The 24,815-nt window shown below is 41.3% G+C and overlaps 1 protein-coding gene across 1 annotated transcript in view; it reads right to left on the reverse strand.

Moving 5' to 3' along the window:
- LOC135519603 (sodium channel protein type 2 subunit alpha-like) overlaps positions 1-23,786 on the reverse strand; it is a 55,672-nt gene extending 31,886 nt beyond the window's left edge. The window contains exons 1-9 of the mRNA XM_064944836.1: positions 23,598-23,786; positions 8,745-9,058; positions 8,020-8,138; positions 6,499-6,588; positions 6,278-6,406; positions 4,930-5,021; positions 1,146-1,394; positions 569-632; positions 211-352 (exon numbers count right to left, since the gene is read on the reverse strand). Coding sequence (XP_064800908.1) covers positions 211-352; positions 569-632; positions 1,146-1,394; positions 4,930-5,021; positions 6,278-6,406; positions 6,499-6,588; positions 8,020-8,138; positions 8,745-9,008 — 1,149 coding nt within the window. The 5' untranslated portion in view covers positions 9,009-9,058; positions 23,598-23,786. The remainder of the gene's footprint in view (positions 1-210; positions 353-568; positions 633-1,145; positions 1,395-4,929; positions 5,022-6,277; positions 6,407-6,498; positions 6,589-8,019; positions 8,139-8,744; positions 9,059-23,597) is intronic.
- Between the last annotated feature and the right edge of the window lie 1,029 nt (positions 23,787-24,815).

The raw sequence follows: 24,815 nt of genomic DNA on the forward strand, positions 1-24,815 counted from the left end.
TGATTAGATTATACACTCCAGAAAAGTAAGGTGTGGTATGCACCTTATCAGTCTATTTAAAAACTGCCAGTACACTCAAAGAAGTAGAAGAGACAGAAATGGACTACTTTAAAATGTAGATATTCCTCAAAGGTGCTGCCCATGCTGTCACAAAAGTGGCCATTGCAAAGACAGGAGATGAGCTCTCTAGTACATCTCTATGAGACAGACCTGCTGGTAGAGGTTCTCCCAGTAGTCCTGAGTCATCAGTCTGAACAGAGACAGGAAGGCCCAGCTGAACGTGTCAAAACTGGTGTAGCCGTAATCTGGGTTCCGGCCTGCTTTGATGCACCAGAATCCCTCTGGGCACAGCCTACAACAAACAACAAGCCAATCATAATCCCTATCTCTGCATTCACAATATCTGGTTTTCACACTAAGTCTATTTTGATGTAAAAGCACAAAGACATGCACGAGGACAAGCACACACGCACGCACTCGCATGTATAGGCAAACCACGCACACAAGCACAATTAATAGTGCATCCTGACGATCAGATACAAAGACAGTAATGTGGGCTCGATCTTACCCGGCACCACTGCCATTTCCACAAAGCAAAGCATCTTTTTTACCTGGGAGGTAGTAATAATTTTCTACAGGAAAAAGAGACAAAATCAATCTTTCGCCAACTGCAAAAAGAATAAATGATTTCCATCCTCAATACCTTCACACAGCATTGTAACTAGAGAACAGTTCAAAGCTTTATTCACAAAAAAAAACACTTTCTCTGGTCGTTAAAAATGCTCAATCTATTTTCTCCCCTCTTCCCCATGGTTGCCCAGGTCCTAGTGTTATGGCCATCAGGGTACCACTGCCATTTTCCCCACTTGGGTGATGACTCAATACCCTCCGTGTTGACAAGCTAAACGTTCCACTAGTATCATCCACCAACAGGCAGTGTTATGATGAACCGCCAAACTACTTCCCACCAGAAGCTCTTACAAACCCCTCAGCCATTCCTGTCATTTTACATTACGCTCTTTAGCCAGGATCTGCTCGTTTGGCTGCTAGCAATGAGCTGTGACTCACACACTGTAGTCTGAGGCTAGTAGCATGGCCTTCACTAACCCTCCATTGACTGTCTGAAGCCAAAGAAACATGCTTACTGGGATCATTCGTGTAATAGGTCCAGTTGAACGAGCTGGTCTTGTTGAGGTCCGTCCCATTAAAGTCGACTGAATCATCAAAGAGGTTGGTTGAGTTAAGAGGGATCCTTAAACATTTGTTTCTTAAATTCCCCATGAACAGCTGCAGCCCTACTAGGGCAAAGACACTTAGGCAGAATACAGTGAGGATCATCACGTCTGACAGTTTCTTCACTGACTGGATCAGCGCTCCCACAATGGTCTTCAGGCCTGCAGGACACGACAGAACCTCACTGTTATTCGCATAGGAGTCTTATACAGTGTATGCAAAGAAGACGCCTTCATTTGTACACAATGTAAACATCACAGCATGAAACAGCATGTCTGTTGCTTCGTATGATTAAAAAAAAACAATGTGTGGATGTGTCCAAAAGCAGCTGCTCATATAATTGTCAGAGATTGGAACGCTGGCAGTGTGGTCACATTCGACTGTCTCGATGGGTCGTACACCATGAGAATGTTTCATCTGTTACCCCATGTTCTTTTCTCCACTCAAATTATATGAGCCATGTTAAATGCACATCATCTTTTCTGACTAAGATCCAAATCCCAGTAATACCCGTACGTCTATAGCACACGTCCATACATGACAATGTAGCTTAAAATGTCGTCTCTGCTTGCTCTATGGGTGATTATAAAAAATCAATAAGCTAAGGAAGTCCTACGCATAGTTGTTATAATGTCCAGGCAGTTCTGGCCACAAATTGACATATGTCACAGTAGTTTTTATACCTGTGTGTTATAAACCCTACTAAGAGCTTAGATCAGAAAAGGTGACTTTGAGTACAACAAGAAAAACATGCATGTCTGTGAGGGTGGGCCTGCGTCACAATCAGCTCTGACATATGACACACCCGTACATGTCTGTTGCTTCATATGTTTAAAAGAAAATAGTGTGGATGTGTCCAAATGAAGCTTCTCATATAACTGTCAAAGATTGGTTTGCTGGCAATGTGGTGACACGTTCTACTGTCTCAATGGGTCGTACACCATGAGGATGAGGTTTCATCTGTTACCCCTAGGGTTGCAAAGGGAGGGTATATTACAGGAAACGTTCAAAGTTTACCAGTAAATTACCAGAATTTTGGTATCATTAATTTATTATAATTATTTCAAGACATCTAGTGGCCCTTTGGGGATATGTCTGTAATTATCTCTGACCTCTGTGTGGCCTTATCACATGTAAAATATATGACAGCATTAAATAAGATGAATTCAAAATATAAAACAACAAAGCTGTAAAACATTATCTTAAATATAAACCATCAACTTAGTGAATACTATTGGTGTTTAATATTAGCATTTCAGCATAATATCCTTTATATATTTTATGCAAACTTTCTATTTATTTTACTAGGTTAATATGTATTTGTTATCAACGTTTTGGCGTCAAACTGATTGCAGTTGTGAAGAAAAGACAATAGTTGGAATAATTGCAGAGTTAAATGAAAATAATGCCATTGTTGATTAGATGCTTTTTTAAATTAATTAGGCTATTTTCTTTAAAACCATGTGGTCTATCTACTAGAAACTCAGACAATACGGACACATACATACAAAAGGAATACTATATGTGAATATTTTTTTTTTAAGTTATTAGATTATGAATGACCAAATGTACAATATATTGCAGTGGATTTTCTGTTAATTACCCAAATTACTGAAGATTCTGGCAACTTTGGTAAATTACCGATATCTTTGCAACCCTAGTTATCCCATGTTCTTTTCTCCACTAGAATTATATGAGCCATTATAAGCACATCATCTTTTCTGTCTTAGATCCAAATCCCAGTAATATGTTTATAGCACACATCCATAAATGACAATGTAGCTTAAAATAAAGTTCTTTATTGCTCTACAGGTGATTATAAAAACCAATATAATTGTTATAATGTTATAATGTCCAGGCAGTTCTCGCCACAATTGACATACTGTGCATTCGGAGAGTATTCAGACCCCTTTCCTTTTTTCGCATGTTGTTACGTTGCAGCCTTATTCTAAAATGGATTAAATACAAATAAAAAAATCATCAATCTACGCACAATACCCCATAATGGCAAAGCAAAAACAGTTTTACTTTTATTTTAGCAAATGTATTAAACATAACTGAAATATAACATTTACATAAGTATTCAGAAGCTTTGCTATGAGACTCGAAATTGCGCTCAGGTGCATCCTGCTTTCATTGATCATCCTTGAGATGTTTCTACAACTTGACTGGAGCACCTGAGGTAAATTCAATTGATTAGACATGATTTGGAAAGGCACACACCTATCTATATAAGGTCCAACAGTTGACAGCGCAGGTCAGAGCAAAAACCAAGCCATGAGGTCAAAAGAGTTTTCCGTAGAGCTCTGAGAATAAGATTGTGTCGAGGCAAAGATCTGGGGAAAGGTACCTATGCATTTCTGCAACATTGAAAGTCTCCAAGAACACAGCGGCCTCCAACATTCTTAAATGGATGAAGTTTGTAACCACCAAGACTTCTTAAAGCTGGCCAAGCAATCGGGGGAGAAGGATCTTGGTCAGGGAGGTGACCAAGTACCTGATGGTCACTCTGACAGAGATCCAATGTTCCTCTGTGGAGATGGGAGAACCTTCCAGAAGGACAACAATCGCAGCACTCCACCAATCAGGCATTTATGGTAGAGTAGCCAGATGTAAGTCACTCTTCAGTAAAAGGCACACGACAGCCCACTTGGAGTTTGCCAAAAGGCACGTAAAGGTCTCTCAGACTATGAGAAACAATATTTTTTTAGTCTGATGTAACCAAGATTGAACTCTTTGGCCTGAATGCAAAGCATCATGCCTAGAGGAAACCTGGCACCATCCCTACGGTGAAGCATGGTGGTGGCAGCATCATGCTGTGGGGATGTTTTTTAGTGGCAGGGACTGGGAGACTAATCATGATCGAAGGAAAGATTAACGGAGAAAAGTACAGAGAGATCCTTGATGAAACCTGCTCCAGAGCACTCAGACTGGGGTGCAACAGGACAACGACCCTAAGCACACAGCCAAGACAAGTCTCTGAATGTCCTTGAGTGGCCCAGCCAGAGCCTGGACTTGAACCTGATTGAAAAAAAAACAATTGAATCCATTTTAGAAGAAGGCTGTAACGTAACAAAATGAGGAAAAAGTCAAGGGGTCTGAATACTTTCCAAATGCACTGTATGTATGCTGTACTGTAGATATGCCAGTGTGCTATAAACCTTACTAAGAGCTTGGATCAGAAAATATGTCTCATAGTACAATAACAAAAGCATGCATGTCTGTGAGGGTGGACATGCATCACGATTAGCTCTGACATATGACACACCCTTACTAGACCAACAGCACAGTTAGGAGCAGTTGAATGAAGGTAGACACCCCAGTCAGGGAGGACAATGACAAGCAACCATCCCAAACAGCAAAGAAAGGAGAGGAGAGCTGGACAGCACCACAAACGCAATTACACAAGCTAGATGTAAACAGAGTCATGCAAACAAAATCGACTAGACCCCCAAGTCTGTTCTGGAGAAATAAACAAATTAAGAAATAAAATAGTAGGTCTAAAAGCAGGGAATCCTTTCCATTTCAAGGAACTGCTTCAGATTACTGCTTTTACTGGCCATATTACAACATGAGAGGCAAACCATCAGACCTAAATAAAAACGTAAAGGTGAAGTGACCCTTAAACTTTGATGGAGTGAGTAGTACATTACCACCCTTTGGCCCCTAAACCTTAACCCTTAACCTTGCTCTCACCTGGGATGACCGATATAGTTTTCAAAGCTCGGAGAACCCTGAACGTTCTCAGTGCTGAGACATTGCCCAGGTCCACAAACTCTGTGACATATCTGTAATAAGGGGTAGGTCACAAACAGACGCCATGACAGGACAACAGGGAGCAGTCGGAGGAAACATGACACAAGGAAGGGGCTGGCTGACAACTGGCAGCAGGCACTCCTTACCTGGGATAACTGAAATGGTTTTCAAAGCTCTTAGTACTCTGAAAGTGCGAAGAGCTGAAACATTGCCTAGGTTTACAAACTCTGTTACATACCTGCAGGAAAATTGACAATTACAATAGAGCTTGTGTAGTTCAGGAAAAAAGACTTTCATGTTACATGGCAAGGACCTTAAACCCCTTAAAACACTATTACACGGTGGGGTAGACAATAGGTGTGAGGAGTCTGAGGACAATTAACAAGGATGAACACTATCAAAGTTCACGTTAGTCTGAGCAGTATGAGTGCCTCGATATTCATCATGTCTACATGGTTTTGTACATACAGGAACTTGCAACCATCCTAACGCAGTATTGCAATACGACTGTTCTCTTGTGTAAGCCACCAACAATGAAGGCACTAACAACACAAAGAATAAACCAAGGTGGCATGTTGCCCCTGAACAACAAACAGAATCGATGTTGTAATCTAAATCGACATTCACCCTGTACTTGTTGTAACTCATCTGCCTCAAGCAGCAAAAACAAATCGTAGTGAAGTCTGGTAGGTGTTAGTAGAAATACATGTAGGCAAAATTACTAGCAGTGTAGAAGTGGGTTTGTTGTGAGAATTTTTATAGTGGACATTAGTGACTGTACAGCAGGGGTCCCCAATTACATTCAGCCTGGGCAAATTTTTCCTTGAGCGGATGGTCGGGGGGGCCAGGTCAAAGTTATAAATAATTTGTATACTGCAAATTTACCGCAAGAATTACGAACATATTTAGTATTTGACAAAAACCGAATAATTTCAAACCTTGATTACATTGGGATACAATCACATATGCCTCTCTATTTATGCTTGGGAATGCTTGGGAACAGATTTCCTAAATTTAAATCACTTTTGGGTTGATTTTCGGGTGATTTTACAGTCTTTTATGTCCAACAATGAAAATTATAAACAAAAAATATATACTTTGGGGGCCAAATAAAATAACCCGTGTGCTGAATTTGGATCACGGGCTGTCTATTGGGGAACCCCGGTGGACAGTGTTGCCAATAGTTACACACTATAGGTAAGTAATAATATCAGAAGCTAATAATAGTCCTTATTAAAGCTACAGACTCCTAATACTGATCATAACAGGAAAATGAGAGAATACTTACGCCATGACAATAACACAGAAATCCAACCAGTTCCATGGGTCTCGGAGAAAAGTAAACTTCCCTACACAGAAGCCCCTTGCCAGAATTTTTATAAGAGATTCAAATGTATAGATTCCAGTGAATGTGTACCTGTTGGAAACAAAGAGGACTGTTTAGTCTACATAGATTACTGTGTGTGTATTGTGGAAGAGTGTTGATTTCGGGGTAAGACGATGACTTACTCGACATTCTTTGTCCAGTCTGGGGGCTGACTCAGGGTCATAAACGCACAGTTGGTAAGGATAGTCAACATGATTACCATGCTGAACAATGTGGAGGCAGTTGTCAAGGAAACTGAACTGTCCAGACCTATTGATTCAATATTCATTACACATATCATGCAATACAACACTTGACGCTGGCATAGAACGTACTCCTCTCACAACTCGGTAATAATGCCCGAGAAGCCTGTGTTTGGAGGATATATTGTGCCACCGCCTTCGAGGGCCTTATCACTTTTATACAACGGGTTACCAACATATTCAAATAATGATTGACATATTTTTGTTGAACATTTTATTTTGATGCATTTTCAGTCTTTTTGTTCACTATCTATGGATGCTACCCAGTCGGTCAGTCTTTTTGTTCTGTATCTAGAGACGCAAGCCAGTTGTTCAGTCATTCGTTCGAAATGTGCTATTACAAATACTGGCTGGCAACATTCTTATCCCTTGCTTGCTAGCAAGCCAACTACGGCTAACTTACAGTCACATCAAAAAGTGCAGCCAGAATAACAGCAAAGTAGCTGCATTTGCGTTTGTTTAAGCTGTTGTCTGAATACATTTATTTGGATACATCCATAACAATGAGCTAATGAGGTACGATTTCGACTGGCATAGAAAATGTGCTCACTCGTCAGGACACTGTTGTTCAGAGGAGCTAGCCAACAACACAGTTAACACAATCCCTTCAAACTGAAGCTGGAAAGGCAGAAAATTAGCTGCACTTCGTTTTGTTTTACCTGTTTTCTATTGATATTTCTTTGACATGTTCATTACTATGGGACAGCTAGAGATCTAATTTGCATATTGAAACAATGTTACAAATGTTGGAGAGACAGACAGCAAGATTTATACAAATCTCCGTTGTTGAAAATGTAATGTTAGTCTCAAAGAAATGTGAGATAATGTCTAGATGCTTTTTATAGTGGAGATCAAGTTTATAAATTGCTTGGCTGGGCTGATGGGACAGTGAATTGCGCAGTTAACAGGCATTTTAACGTCATAGATTTAGCCGGTGGTAAGTTGTGGAATAGACACTGGCTGGAATGCGGTTTCAACCAATCAGCATTCAGGATAAGACCCACACGTTGTATGAAGTGCATTATAAACTGGGTGGTTCGATCCCTGAATGCTGATTGACTGACAGCCATGGTATATAAGACCATATAACACAGATATATTTTTACTGCTCTAATTACGTTGGTAACCAGTTTATCATAGCAATAAGGCAGCTCTGGGGTTTGTGGTATATGGCCAATATACCACAGCTAAGGGCTGTGTCCAGGCACTCCGCTTTGCGTTGTGTATAAGAACAACCCTTAGCCGTGGTAAATTGGCCATATACTCCACCCCCCACCCCCCGGGCCTTAATGCTTAAATCATTATCTGTACAAACAAGATTCAGACATGCAATATAGGACACATATTTATTTGACCTCAAAAACATTAAATGTGGTTAATCCTTTCCTAATCGAAGGATATGAGTGTACCAAAACCTTAATTGATATTCTTCTAAGAGGGTTGAAGGGGTTTAAGACATACAATGCAGGAGTGGCGTTGAAGCGGAAGATGGCCTTCCCTCGGTTCAACACTATAAAGGTCTGTGAGAAAGAGAGAGAGAGAGAGAGAGAGAGAGAGAGAGAGAGAGAGAGAGAGAGAGAGAGAGAGAGAGAGAGAGAGAGAGAGAGAGAGTGTGTCAACACATATTCCTGGTCACTTAGGAGTGATGGAAATTATTCACAAAAATAAGGACAACACAACACCAGCTTCTGTTATTGCTATAACACACATTGTAGAGCACAGTGGTACTCTGTGGTGTCGTGATATGTCTCCCCTGAAATTGTCAGACGGGAGCCCTATCAATCATAGCTTTTCTGTCACCTTGGATACAAAAGCTCTGGATGGATGACAGTGTGCTTCATCACTTTGTCCTACATAATAACAACTGAACTTGGATCTGACAACAGAGATAGCCTGTGCTACTGCAACTCTGGGTAATCACAGTGCCGGACACATAGAGATATCTCACTGCACAGAATACACATGACAGGATAGACAGTACTAGTTTGCATAAACATAAACTCTCTGCTCAAAATATGACATGGATCCAAATGCTTTCCAATACTGCCTTAACCCTTCACAACTCATCCAAACATCCTCTCCTTGGTTTCAAAGCCAAGCTCTTTGGGATGACCAATCCCACTCACTTTCTGATTGCTGTAAAAGGTGTCCAAGTCCTCCAGTGGTGTAGACACCAATCCTTTGGGAATGTCCCCATATATGAGTGGCAGTGATTTGCCAGCCTCCAGGTCACTGCTGGGCTTAGGCCCATTGTCGTCATCATTGTTGGGCTTCGCCTTGGACTTCTTGGCGTTCTCGTCAGCGATCCGCCTCTCGATGGCATCGAGGGACTCACGACAAAACGGGCGGAAGCTGTCTGGTCCTGGCGGTACAAGTAGCTGTTCCATCATTTCATCCTGCACTTTCAGAGTGAACGGCTCGCCTCCTGCATTAGAAAGAGCTGAAGAAACAAGAGGGAGAAACTCCAGTAAGAGGCAAGTGGAGTGACTGAGCGTCGACTACTGAGGCAATGATATCCGAAAAACTACATTCAACCTGAAAAAATATTTCTGTTGCAGAAATTTGCAACCTTTATAAGTGCCTGGTCCTAAAAGGTCTAGAGAGACCTGCCCATGCTCTTCAATCCACAGCAACTACCTGGGGAAAACTCTGTCAGATGTGACATTATAATACATGGGATTAAACGGAGGGATTTCGCATCAGATGCGACTTCTAGTTTAACCCATTAATCTCTGTTCCAGAGCCAATCACACAGACAACAGCTAGGAGGCATGGTCTCGTCCAGAGCCCAAAGTTTCCACTATAAAATGTCACAGTGTAAAGAGTAGGAACGAAACAGAGGGAGAGGCTGAGTTTCCAAATCGACTCAGAGAGTAGTAACATGATGCACAGGGACACTGCGATGGCGATATCAAGCATCCCTTTACTACTGCTCCTTCTGCATCTGTCACATCTGCTTTATCACTTTGTCATTGGCTTTACAGTGCAATAAAATGCATTGTTTGTCTTGTCGGATCCAAGAAATCAATCACTAACACACTGGTCAATGCTGGATTGGATTTAACATAAATCACGTCAATATGTCAACATAGTAAAACCCATCAAGGGATTTAGTGAAACGAAAGCAGTTGTTGTAACCTCTGTTTAAGGTGTCTTTGTGCTCTGTTATGGCAGATTATCATATCTTCCCATATTCTTCATGTGAGTGGTGGTGTTGTGGGTTGTGAATATTAATGATTTGAAAAGCAAATAAATACATTAAAGACATTATACTATAAATACCTTTAATATCACAACTGTGATGGACTAGTTTGACTCTTTAGCCTGCTGTGCACAAATTGACCCTGAATTTGGAATGAACTCATAAGTGCCTATGATCGCCATTAGTACTGTATGCTACTCACACATCTTCTAATCAATCTAATGGCTAGTAGGCGCATATAATTTTCCTTCATTAAATGGAAGAAGTCATCAAGAAATGGCTTTCCAGTAAAAGTTTTTCTGTACCAAATTTGCCAGTTGTAACTGTGTACTAAATTCAGCCACAGTAGCTTATTTAAAATTCATCCTATTGTTGGCCTTACTGCATATGACAAATTGACCTCAAAGCCAAAGCCAAAGCCAACCTTTATACTATAGTTACCAAAAGGACAAAAATAAATTTTGAAAACATTCAAACTACTCTATTCTGTACAGTACATCTTCCAAATGGGATAGGAAATATATATATTCGCAACAGTTGAATAAAGAGTTTCACAACAGTTTCATTAGGACATAGTCATGGCATGCATATTGCTTGTGGTTACACATCTGAGTGCATGCACTGAATGAGCAGAGCACATGCACAAGTAGCAGCAGTTATGAAAATAGTGCAATGAACAGCTGACACCTGCTTCCTGAAAAATAGAACCAATTATTCAGAATTAAATATTTTATATTGTAAAATAAAATAAAGCATAGATTTCATATTCAAGCCTTGAGGGGTGACAAATCAATCTAATATAGCCAAGGTTTTCATTTTCTATGTCCGAAAACAGCTTCTGGGCATAAGATTTGGATGAAGATTTCTACTTCAACAAATCAGCAGCTGTTGGATGTACCTGCTCATTCCGGACCAGTCCCTAATCCCCGGGACTCAAAAGAGAAAGAGACGGCGCAAGAGAGGCAAAAGAGTGGGCTCCCTGATGAGACTACGTCGGTGAGTAAATGAAATGCCTCTACCCTCTGTTCTATAGGTGAACGTACAATCACTATCCTATCAACGGGACCTGAAGAACAAGGACTTTGTCAAGAGTGCTTTGTCAAGAGTGAACGGCAGCTTCAGGTAAGGTTAAGGGGGAGGCGTGTGTCTCTTTGCTAACAATAGCTTGTGTGTGGTCTCTAATATTAAGGAAGTCTCAAGATTTTGCTTGCCTGAGTTAGAATACCTCATGATAAACTGCAGACCATACTATTTACAAAGAGAGTTTTAATCTATATCGTAGCTATCTATTACCGCAACAATCCGGTGCTGGCACTAAGACTGCACTCAATGAGCAGAAATGCTTACTTACAGGCTCTAACCAATGGTGCGAAAAAAAGGTATGTGTGTGTGTCTGTAGGTAAGTAAAGAAATAAAACAACAGTAAAAAGACATTTGAAAAAAAGAGTAGCAAGGCTATATACAGACACCTCTTAGTCAGGCTTATTGAGGTAGTATGTACATGTAGGTATCGTTAAAGTGACAATGCATATATGATGAACAGAGAGTAGCAGAAGCGTAAAAAGAGGGGTTGGCGGGTGGTGGGACACAATGCAGATAGCCCGTTAAGTTTCCTGAGGGGGAATAGGCTTTGTCGTGCCCTCTTCACGACTGTCTTGGTGTGTTTGGACCAATCTACTTTGTTGGTGATGTGGACACCAAGGAATTTGAAGCTCTCAACCTGCTCCACTACAGCCCCGTCGATGAGAATGGGGACGTGCTCGGTGCTCCTTTTCCTGTAGTCCACAATCATCTCCTTAGTCTTGGTTATGTTGAGGGATAGGTTGTTATTCTGGCACCACCCGGCCAAGTCTCTGACCTCCTCCCTATAGGCTGTCTCGTTGTTGTCGGTGATCAGGCCTACGACTGTTGTGTCGTCAGCAAACTTAATGATGGTGTTGGAGTCGTGCCTGGCCATGCAGTCTTGGTTGAACAGGGAGTACAGGAGGGGACTGAGCACGCACCCCTGGGGAGCTTCAGTGTTGAGGATCAGCGTGGCAGATGTGTTGTTACCTACCCGTACCACCTGGGGGCGGCCTGTCAGGAAGTCCAGGATCCAGTTGCAGAGGGAGGTGTTTAGTCCCAGGTTCCTTAGCTTGGTGATGAGCTTTGAGGATACTATGGTGTTGAACGCTGAGCTGTAATCAATGAACACCATTCTCACATAGGTGTTCCTTTTGTCCAGGTGGGAAAGGCCAGTGTGGAGTGCAATAGAGATTGCATCATCTGTGGATCTGTTTGGACGGTATGCAAATTGGAGTGGGTCTAGTTTCTGGGATAATGGTGTTGATGTGAGCCATTACCAGCCTTTCAAAGCACTTCATGGCTACGGAAGTGAGTGCTACGGGTCTGTAGTCATTTAGGCAGGTTGCCTTTGTGTTCTTGGGCACAGGGACTATGGTGGTCTGCTTGAAGCATGTTGGTATTACAGACTCAATCAGAGACATGTTGAAAATGTCAGTGAAGACACCTGCCAGTTGGTCAGCACATGCCCGGAGCACACATCCTGGTAATCCGTCTGGCCCTGCAGCCTTGTGTATGTTGACATTTTTAACTTTTCTAGGGTAGGGGGCAGCATTCGGAATTTTGGATGAAAAGCATGCCCAAATTAAACGGCTTGCTACTCGGGCCCAGATGATATGATATTCATATAACTGGATAGAAAACATAGATTGGATAGAAAACACTCTAAAGTTTCCAAAAGTGTTAAAATATTGTCTGTGAGTATAACATAACTGATTTGGCAGGCAAAAACCTGATAAACATCCATTCAGGAAGTAGTTTTTTTCCTATTTTTTCTATTCAATGCCATTACAGTATCAGTTGACTTAGGACTCCTATGCCTTCTACTGGATGTCAACAGTCTTTAGAAATTGTTTCAGGCTTGTATTCTGATAAATGAGGGAGTAATACCAGTCTGAATGAGTGGACCCTACCGTGTCACAGAGCTTTTTCATGGGCAATCCCGAGAGAGTGCCTTTCTTGTTTACCTTTTATATTGACAACGTTATTGACTGGTTGCATATTATAGATCATTTAGGCTAAAAACAACCTGAGGATTGAATATAAATACAATTTAACACAACTTTATGGATACAATTTGGATTTTTTTGTCTGCCTGTTTTGACTGCGTTTGAGCCTGTGGATTACTGAAGAAAACGTGCGAACAAAACGGAGGTTTTTGGATATAAAGACACTTTATCGAACAAAAGGAACATTTATTGAGTAAATGAATGTCTTCTGAGTGCCACCATATGAAGATCATCAAAGGTAAGGGATTCATTTTATCTCTATTTCTGACTTGTGTAACTCTTCTACATGGCTGGTTACTGTTTGTAATGATTTGTCTGCTGAGCTATGTTCTCAGATAATCGTAAGGTATGCTTTCGCCATAAAACATTTTTTAAATCTGACACCGTGATTGGATTCACAAGAAGTTAATCTTTAAACCTATGTAAAATATGTTTTGTTTTCAGAATTTTTATAATGAGTATTTCTGTATTTGAATTTGGCGCTCTGCAATCTCATTGGATGTTGGCCAGGTGGGACGCTAGCGTCCCACATACCCTAGAGAGGTTAAAGGTCTTACTCACATCGGCTATGAAGAGCGTGATCACACAGTTGTCCGGAACAGCTGATGCTCTCATGCATGCCTCAGTGTTGCTTGCCTCGAAGCGAGCATAGAAGTGATTTAGCTCGTCTGGTAGGCTCGTGTCACTGGGCAGCTCGCGGCTGTGCTTCCCTTTGTAGTCTGTAGTAGTTTACAAGCCCTGACACATCCGACGAGCATCGGAGCTGTTGTAGTATGATTCAATCTTAGTGCTTTATTGACGCTTAGCCTGTTTGATGGTTCGTTGCAGGGCATAGCGGGATTTCTTGTAAGCTTCCGGGTTAGAGTCCTGCACCTTGAAAGCAGCAGCTCTACCCTTTTGCTCAGTGCGAATGTTGCCTGTAATCCATGGCTTCTGGTTGTGGTATGTACGTACAGTCACTGTGGGGACGACATCCTCAATGCACTTATTGATAAAGCCAGTGACTGATGTGGTGTATTCCTCAATGTCATTGGAAGAATCCCGGAACACGTTCCAGTCTGTGATAGCAAAGCAGTCCTCTAGTTTAGCATCTGCTTCATCTGACCATTTTTTTATGGACCAAGACACTGGTGCTTCCTGCTTTAATTTTTGCTTGTAAGCAGGAATCAGGAGGATAGAGTTGTGATCGGATTTACCAAATGGAGGGCGAGGGAGAGCTTTGTACGCGTCTCTGTGTGGAGTACAGGTGATCAAGAATTTTTTTCCCTCTGGTTGCACATTCAACATGTTGATAGAGATTTGGTAGAACTGGTTTAAGTTTCCCTGCATTAAAGTCTCTGGCCACTAGGAGCGCCACCTCTGTGTGAGTGATTTCCTGTTTGCTTATTTCCTTATATAGCTATATAGCTGACTGAGTGCGGTCTTAGTGCCAGTATCTGTCTATAGTGGTAAATAAACAGCCACGAAAAGTATAGCTGAGAACTCTCTAGGCAAGTAGTGTGGCCTGCAATTTATCACAATATACTCTACTTCAGGTGAGCAAAATCTAGAGACTTCCTTAGATTTCGTGCACCAGCTGTTTACAAATATGCACAGATCGCCCCCCCGCGTCTTACCGGAGTGTGCTTTTGTATCCTGCCGGTGCAGTGTGTATCCCACTAGCTGAATATCCATGTCGTCATTCAGCCACGATTCCGTGAAGCATAATAGCACAATTGGTTAGGAGACCGTAAAACGGTGGCCATCTCCTCCGGCACCATTTTGCTAAGCTACAGGACCATTTCACTGGAATATGTTCCGGGATTCATCCGATAACATTGAGGAGTTTACCACATCAATAAACAGCTTCATTAATAAGTGCATCAAAGTGACGTCCCCACAGTGACCGTACATACATATCCCAACCAGAAGCCATGCATTATAGGCAACATCCCCACTGAGCTAAAGGCTAGAGCTGCTGCTTTCAAGGAGAGGGAGACTAATCCCAACGCTTATCATAAATTCCGCTATTACCTCCGACGTGCCATCAAACAGTCAAAACATCAATTACTGGACTAAGATCAAATCCTACTAAGTCAGCTCAGACACTCGTCGGATGTGGCAGCTCTATTACTGATTACAAAGGGAAACCAGCCGTGAGCTGCACAGTGACCTGAGCCTATTTGATGAGCCAAATTCCTCCTATGCACTCTTTCGAGAAAAGCAACACTGAACCATGCATGACTGTGTGATCTCGCTCTTCAGGTTAATATTCACAAGGCCGCAGGCCAGACGGATTACCAGGAGGTGTAATCAGAGCATTCGCTGACCAGCTGGCAAGTGTCTATCCTAATATTTTCAACCTCCACCTGACCCAGTCTGTAATACGTAGAATGTTCAATCAGACCACCATAGTCCCTGTGCCCAAGAACGCCAATATAACCTTTCTAAATGACTATTGCCCTGTTGCCATGAAATGCTTTGAAAGTCTGGTCATGGCTCACATCAACACAATCTTCTCAGACACCCTGGACACACTCCAATTCGGACAAGAGGAGCATTTGTATGAGAATGCTGTTCATTGACAATAGCTCAGTGTTCAACAGCATAGTGCCCTCCAAGCTCATCACTAAGCTCAGGAGCCTATGACTGAACACCTCCCTCGGAAACTGGATCCTGGACTTCCTGATGAGCCACCCCCAGGTGGAGGGTAGGCGACAACACATCCACCATGCTGACCCTCAGCACAGGGGCCCCTCAGAGTTGCGTGCTTAGTTCCCTATAGGGAGGAGGTCAGTGACCTGGCTATGTGGTGCCAGGACAATAACCTCTCCCTTAACCCCAGCAAGACAAAGGAGCTGATCATGGACTACAGGAAACAGCGGAAGGCCGAGCACGGCCCCATTCACATTGATGGGGCTGTGGTGGAGCGGGTCGAGATCTTCAAGTTCCTTGGTGTCCACATCACTAAGGAATGATGTGAAGAGGGCAACAACAATTCCTCTTTCCCCTCAGGAGACTAAAAAGATTTGGAATGGATCCTCAAACAGTTCTACAGATGCACCATTTGGAGCATCTTCACTGTCTGCATCATCGCTTGGTATGGCAACTGCTTGGCATCTGACCACAAGTGTATTAAAGCCAGTTAGATTTTAATTTAGAATCCTCTAAGTTTACTTAGATCTAAAAGGAAATGTTATTGCTCTGCCAGTATTTGATGTTTCCTTTCATGTGTCCTACCAATTATTATTGGATTATTCACCATGGCAACCAATTGTTAGTATACAAATGGAACTGAGAGTTGGCTTCGGTGGTGATCAGACCATTCAAATTTTTGCAGGAATATTTATCAGTTTTTGACCAAATGTAAGTCAGAACAAATACTTATTTCATTTTTATAATACTGCTGTTGCTATTGTTCAATGTAAATAAAATAAAAGTGTATGTAGAGGTGTAACTTTCTTCACCAGTTGTCTTACCATTTTGTACAGTTATGCGATTCATTTGAATGTTAATTATCCTAAGAGGAATTATGGTGTGTTATTTTTCTCTTGTTGTAAATTGTGTATGGAGATTGCTGACATTAATGTTTATTGGATTTACATTGTAGTAATTTTCTCTTTCTTTTATCCAGTTTCCCTCTGTACACAGACCACATGAATACTCTGTTTCATCATAACTCCTAGACTGGGCTTCTGTGTCTGTCATCACTCTTTGACCAGAGTGCAGTCTGGTATCTGTTTACTCCCAGTGGCCTATCCACACATTAGAGAGTACCAAACTCTGTTTCAACAAGGCACTACAGAGGGTAGTGCATAAGGCCCAGTACAACACTGGGGCTGAGCTCCCTGCCATCCAGGACCTCTATACCAGGAGATGTCAGAGGAAGCCCCTAAAAATTGCCACCCAAGTCATAGACTGTTCTCTCTGCTACCGCACAGTAAGTGGTACTGATGCACCAAGTCTGGAACCAACAGGACCCTGAAAAGTGTCTAGCCCAAAGCCATAAGACTGCTAAATAGTTAGTCCGGGTAGCTATTGGTTAACTATTTAACTATCTGCATTGACCCCTTTTGCATTAACTCGTTTGACATTACATACACATCTGCTACTGTTTATTATCTATCCTGTTGCCTAGTAAATTCATCCCTACCTATATGTACATATCTATCTCAATTACCTTGTACAACTGCACATCAACTCGGTACTGGTACCGCTTGTATATACAGTAGCCACATTATCGTTACTCATTGTGTATTTATTCCTAGTGTTATTATTTTTTATTTTCTTTAGCTTTTTTTCTCTGCATTGTTGGGAAGGGCCCATAAGTAGGTATTTCAGTTAGTCTACATCAGTTGTTTACGAAGCGTTTGACAAATACAATTTCATTTGATTTCAGATCATCAAAAATGTTAACAATGCCATTGTATTTAGGTTAAAGGTGAAAAGTTGAAAAAATAAAAACATTCCAAAAATTCCTTTACGTTGATGACTTTTTGCAAATCCTATCAGTTTTCCACATTGATTCAAAACCATCACATTGAATTGTTTTGTTGAAATGACATGGAAACTATTTTGATTCAACCAGTTTGTGCCCAGTAGGTACCTTGCTCTACAATCAAAAACATAGATATAATGGTACAGTAAATATAAATATCTGTATATATATATATATATAATGATATTCTATCTTTTATTGGTGTACCACATTTCAACAGGTATGGTGAGAATGCGTCATGAAAAAAAATACTTCCTTAAAGCTTTATCAAAACCTTAATCAAGGCCAGGTTGGAATCCTCGTACCAAGTCTCTCCCTTGGACCTATTACAAGCTTTTTTGTCTTTATTTTGAGCATGTGACAAATACGATTCGATTTGATTTATCTATAGCACACGTGTATTACTCACTAATGACAACTGGGGATATTAGCTGCTGTTGAGATTATTCCCCAAAAAAATTTCATCTGGAAGCTGGTGACATGTCATCATGACTTTGAGGTGGCCAGCTGCACAAAACTGGAATGTCGTTCAACCTGGACTCAGGGGTAGATGAAACATAGTACATTTAAATCAGGGACATTCCAATTAGTATGATATGTAAGTTATAAATTGTTATGAATTTGCAAAATGTATGAAATGTTACGAATTTATATTTGTTGTGGATAATGTTAGCTAGGTTGCTAACAGAGTTATGGGTTAAGGTTAGGGTTTAACTTACGGTTAGCAGTTAGGCCAATGGGTTACGGTTAGGGTTAGGGGAAGGGTTAGCTAATATGCTAAGTAGTTGCAAAGTAGCTAAAAAAGTAGTAAGTAGCTGCAAAGTTGCTAATTAGCTAAAATGCTAAAGTTGTCTGTGATGAGAATCGAAAATGCAACCTTTTGGTTGCTAGATATAAGCTAAGTGGCTTGGTGGCAAATGCTGATGTTAGATAGGTGGCTAAGGTTAGCCAGGCTGGGGTTAGGGTAAAAGGTGGTAAAGGTTAATGTTAGGAGTTAGGTTAAATGGTTAAGGTTAGGGTTAGGGGAAGGGTTAACTAACATGCTAAGTAGTTGCAAAGTAGCTAAAAAGGATTTAGTAGTTGCAAAATTGTCCATCGTGAGATACGAACATTCAACATTTGGGTTGCTAGACGTAAGCTAGGTGGCTAGGTGGCTAATGATAACATTAACCGGGTGGATAACATTAGCTAGGTTAGGGTTATGGTTGAAGGTTTAAGGTTGGGGTTAATGGAAGGGTTGGCTAACATGCTAAGTAGTTGCTAATTAGCTAAAATGCTAAAGTTGTCAATGATGAGAATCAAACAAGCAACATGTGGGTTACAAGACGTATGCGGTATACTTTAGTTTCTGCCTTAAGTAACCTTCTTTCTTATGTAACTATACCAAACATAACATGTTGTGCTAATTTCAGTGTCCTGGATTTACATTTACTATATTACGTCCAGTCTATGAGACCAGGCTGAGTCATTGTCTCCTCTATCATTACTGACCCCAAATGACAGCACATTTGTTTTCTCTGTCTTTCACCATGCATAGCCCTGTCCTGTTCATAACAAAACCTGACCAGGGGTCTTGACCTCAGTGGCTGACAACCCCAGCCTTCCCCTTCCATGTTTCACTAATTCTAACAGGCTCCCCGCTTTCACATGGACCCACATTAAGTTGGGTCGAGTGGTCTCAAATAGAAATTAGTCTCAATGTAGTGAAGCTTTTTAGTCTTCTCAGGCAAAATGAAAAAGTCTGTGAAAAAGTAGGCTTCGTCTATTGACTTTATATGTAATGCATTCGGAAAGAATTTAGACCCCTTGACTTTTTCCACATTTTCTTATGTTACAGCCTTATTCAAAAAATAAATTAAAATTTGTTTTTTCCCTCATCAATCATCAACACACAATACCCCATAATGACACAGCAAAAACAGATTTGTAGAAATTTTAACAAATGTATAAAAATAAAAAACTGAAATATTACATTTACATAAGTATTCAGACCCTTTACTCATTACTTTGTTGAAGCACCTCTGGTAGCGATTACAGCCTTGATTCTTCTTGGGTATGACGCTACAAGCTTGGCACTCCTGTATTTGTGGAGTTTATCCCATTCTTCTCTTCAGATCCTCTCAAGCTCTGCCAGGTTGGATAGGGAGCGTCGCTGCACAGCTATTTTCAGGTCTCTCCAGAGATGTTCAGAGATGATCGGGTTCAAGTCCGGGCTCTGGCTGGGCCACTCAAGGACATTCAGCCACACCTGTGTTGTCTTGGCTGTGTGCTTAGGGTCGTTGTCCTGTTGGAAGGTGAACCTTCGCCCCAGTCTGAGATTCTGAGCACTCTAGAGCAGGTTTTCATCAAGGATCTATCTGCACTTTGCACCGTTCATCTTTCCCTCGACCCTGACTATTCTCCTAGTCCCTGCTGCTGAAAAACATCCCCACAGCATGATGCTGCCACCACCATGCTTCACTGTAGGTGTAACAGTATAATTTTAAACCGTCCCCTCGCCCATACCCGGGTGCAAACCAGGGACCTTCTGCACACATCAACAACAGTCACCCTCGAAGCGTCGTTACCCATCGCTCCACAAAAGCCGCAGCCCTTGCAGAGCAAGGGGAACAACTACTTCAAGGTCTCAGAGCAAGTGACGTCACCGATTGAAACGCTATTTAGCGCACACCGCTAACTAAGCTAGCCGTTTCACATCCGTTACATAGGGATGGTGCTAGGTTTCTTCCAGACATGATGCTTGGCATTCAGGCCAAAGAGTTCAATCTTGGTTTCATCAGACCAGAGAATCTTGTATCTCATGGTCTGAGAGTCCTTTAGGTGCTTTTGGCAAACTCATAGCGGTCTGTTATGTGCCTTTTACTGAGGGGTGGCTTCCGTCTGGCCACACTACCATAAAGGCCTGATTGGTGGAGTGCTGCAGAGATTGTTGTTCTTCTGGAAGGTTCTCCCCTCTCCACAAGGAACTCTGGAGCTCTGTCAGTGACCATTGGGTTCTTGTTCACCTCCCTGACAAAGGCCCTTCTCCCCTGATTGCTCACTTTGGCAGGGCTGCCAGCTCTATGAAGAGTCTTACTGGTTCCAAACTTCTTCCATTTAAGAAGGATGGAGGCCACTGTGTTCTTGAGGACCTTCGATGCTGAAGATCTGTGCCTCGACACAATCCTGTCTTGGAGCTCTACGGACAATTCCTTTGACCTCATGGCTTGGTTTTTGCTCTGACATGCATTGTCAACTGTGGGACCTTATATAGACAGATGTGTGCCTTTCCATATCATGTAAAATAAATTGAATTCACCACAGGTGGACCAATCAAGTTGTAGAAACATCTCAAGGATGATCAATGGAAACAGGATGCACCTGAGCTCAATTTCAGAGTCTCATAGCAAAGGGTCTGAATACTTATGTTAATAAGGTATTTCTGTTTTTATTTGTAATACATTTGCAAACATTTCTAAAAAACAGTTTTTGCTTTGTCATTATGGTGTATTGTGTGTAGATTGATGAGGGGAAAAAATGATTGTATCAATTTTAGAATAAGGCTGTAAAGTAACAAAATGTGGAAAAAGTCAAGGTCTGAATACTTTCTCAAACGCACTGTAATTGCCAGCAGACGTTTCATCAGCATTTTATTTGTGCGAGAGAATTTTGGCATTTAAGTGCAATATTGCCTACTATAGCCGACCAAAAACCACATTGAAAGTCCAACCCTACTGGGCACAGACATCAATGCAACGTCTTTTCCACGTTGGTTCAACGTAATTGTATTGAAATGATGTGGAAAAACGTTGAACCAGTGTGTGCCCAGTTGGACATGAGTTGTTTAGTCTGTTATTAAAATAAACACACATCACTTTGTCAACAAAGCCACTACTAGGCTACTTTCTGTCGTGGATGGGAGCTGTTGATTGAGGGATTTGAACGGGTTATTTTCGTGCATGTGCTGCTGTGTATGGTGCTGCAAGTTTAACCGCACTAGGCTAAGTGCAGAAATGCCGGTAGGTCTAGCACAAATGCCTGATATCCCCTTTACAGTGGCTGCTGGTTGTGTGCATGTCAACGATTTATTCTCCATTATTTCTCAAGAGATATGCCCAAGAAGGAGAGATTAAAAAGTTATGGCATTACCCACATAAGAGTCTAGAATGATGTAACGATTAACATCATACTCGTTTTAGGGCGCATATCCCTTTTTGTATATTATATCACATGTCTTGACTAAATATGCGTATTGATTTCGTTTTCTCATGCACGCAAACACATGATACGATTATGGAAAGTTGAGATAGGAATTTCAATTAACAATAGCACTAGGAATTGCAGTTTTTTTCTATACTTCAACAAAATGGTACAAAATCAATGTTCTAAGCTGTCAACCGCAAGCAAAAGCAAGTTACTGAGGTGAAAGACATACCCTAGATATGAGGTGAAAGAAATGCTATCTGGCCCACCAGTCAAACAACAGATGAGAATATATAAAGGACCATTATCATATTCAAACCATTATCAGCAGCCTATGAGCAACACATTCATGACATCTGATTGACTGTTACCATAACCGGTTAAATCAAAGTTGAAATGCAGCCTGACACAGTGCTTCTTGTATGGTAGGCTATGTACTATCTCTCATCCAGAAGGTGCTCCCTGGTAGGCTGCGGAGGGAAGGTAAATATCGGCTAAATAAGTGGACACAACAACAGAAAATGAAAAAGGGTGCGTGTTACACATCCGAAAACGAACGCCTAGATTTCGGCTAATCTCACATTTGTTTATATGGCCGCATGAGATGTTACATGAGGGAATCAAACAGGTTATTTTATCAATGGCAGATTTTCAATACGAAGGATCAGCTGCTATATCGCTATAATTGAGGCTTTAGTTATTTCCATAGAGAAGGCTCCAACGGCTTTCTCATAGCAACATCTCAGCCCTACCCAGCTAGTCTGGTAGAGCCAACACCCTCAACCCACCCTTCCCATTCACACACACGACAGTACTATAGCCAAGCGCCCACAAACACTGCTTGCATCCCTCCTCAATTTTGAAGAAAAAATTGGCTACTTTGTCGAGTGATTGCGGACGTATGATACATTTAGGTCGTCGGCGAAACTATACATTATGCAGGGCCTATACATTATGATGAGTTCGAACAGACTGATTATGATTTATAGCCTACAAATATATGTATGTTGATGTGTTATGACAGGCCTATGTCGCAGATTAATAAATAAAAACGTGTTTTCCCAGTGGGAAAAAAATCGAAATAATTTATTGACTGATATGTGTTCAGTTCTCATAGTCTTTCTTCGGCAATAATCATATTACGGCCTATCTAGTCCCAGGGGCCGAAGTGTCAGCTACAGTCGGTTATCGTTTTCTGGCTGTTCCATAGTTTGTAGCCTTTTTGCCACTGCTGATATGAATCTAACAGGTTGTAATACCAGGAAGTGACACCTTCTCTAGGTGGGTCAGCTGGAACAATCTGTTTTATAGACCTGATACAGAAACAGCAGCAGAGGGGACAATATTATGATCACAGTGATCGACAACATTCGATTGATATCCGCTGTGACAAGGTTAAATTAGGCTACAGCAGGGAACAAGTATAATTTGTGGTGAACTATATTTTCTCTGGGAGATCAAAAATGCCGAAAGAACAATGTTGTCAGAGGCTATACTTCACGCCTGATCCAGTGTTTGATCCATTGACATAAGAATGAGGTTTGATCACAAAGCTGTGATAACTAGCAGGATCATAGTATTATCTTCTAAAGAGCTTATTTTACCCAACAAGACAAATTCCCTTTAAAACCTACGCCACAGTTGTGCTTTTCTTTTTAAATGCATAAAAGATATGTAAACTCTGGTAATACCCTGACAAAATCACAAGATGACTATAATAAAGATGACCCTAAACTCAATTATTTAAGTAGCTATACCAAGGTCTATCAAAATTATTTGAATAGGACATATTTAGGTTAGGCCTACGCATCATGGAAAATTCAGTTACCAATAATTGATCTTTATTGTTTAAGGGCCTTCCAGGCATCTTCTTTCCCTCTATTTTTCCATCAGCTTTGAAAAACGGAACAGCTCCCTCTCCGTTTTCTAATTAGAAATTAAAGGACTGTAGAAATAAATACTTTTTTGGAGAATTATCTAAATTACGCAGACAAAATGTCCCACTTTGGGCAGCCCCATGGCATCCATTCCCATCCCCGGCACCCACCATTAGTTTGTCATCAAAGAAGGTTGAAGAATCCGCCAATAATCGCCAGGCACGCCTTGATGTTGCTTTCTCCCGAGTAAAAAGGTGATTCGAGGACACATGTGGATACTTGATTAAGTCAAAAGGTTTTCCTCTCTATAATGTAGTATTTCCCAGAGATAGACCCCCCTCCAAAAAAATCACACAGGAGAGCGTTATGAAATTGCTGCCAGCACAGTCGCCTTGTTCAGGGCATTCTGTTGCGCTTCCGGTTGTTGCCGGGTACAAATGACTGCAGAGATGCAGGGCTGTGTGCGTGATCAGAAATAATGTCTGCTGTGGTCGTGGATGTCGGGAAGAGATAATAGAGAGGCAGCCTACAGTTTGGTATCACTGAACTGGAGATTACATGCACCTGTAACATAACCTTAAAAAACATAAAAGTGTCAGATCATCATCTAGTGGTGGGTGAAGTAGGGGAGGTTTTTTCTCATTATGATACGACTAAAGGCTTCGCCACACACTGCCACTACCATGTGTGCGTTGTCACTACCGTGTGTGAATCCATTTAGTTGTTCTACCCTTTAGTAGGCTACTCTTGTTGTCATCATTTTGTATAGCCTAATCTAAGAAAACATAAAATACCAACTTTGATGCATCTATTACTCTTTTATTAGATGTTTGTTAAGAGACCGATAAATAAGAAGGCACGTATAAAAAAAGTGTGAATATTGCCAGCTGTCATTCTACCTCTAAAATACACCCAGATCTTCCAGGTTTTCTGAGGGCACCTAGGGGCTGAAGGCAGCACTGTTCAGGGATCAAACGGAATTAAATGCTGTTTTGTGTCATTCGTCCAATTACTGACGTGCAGCAACCATCAACTCTGTATTTTCAGAGAAAACAGTGTTATTGAACGTCTTGATAGTTTCCCATTCAACATCAGAGGATCGGTTAAGTCTGATTGGAGATGTGTGAGTGTGAGTGAAATAGTTGATGAAGGAAGCACATATAGATTGGTGTTGCCAATTGGGCAAAATGTGTTGGTTAAACTCTAATTTGGGTAAATTACACTAACACTACTTTTTAATTATATTCAATTATATTAATTACATCATGAATCTCTAAAGGTTTTGTTTTCTGGGTAAGTTCCTTTCGTTGCCAAAGGGGCCCACACTGATGTATGACTAGCAAACCACTCTGTGACATTTACAGACTTCCCTGTTAAATGTTTTTCCC

The sequence above is a fragment of the Oncorhynchus masou genome, chromosome 29, assembly GCF_036934945.1.
Source record: "Oncorhynchus masou masou isolate Uvic2021 chromosome 29, UVic_Omas_1.1, whole genome shotgun sequence".
Lineage (NCBI taxonomy): Eukaryota > Metazoa > Chordata > Actinopteri > Salmoniformes > Salmonidae > Oncorhynchus > Oncorhynchus masou.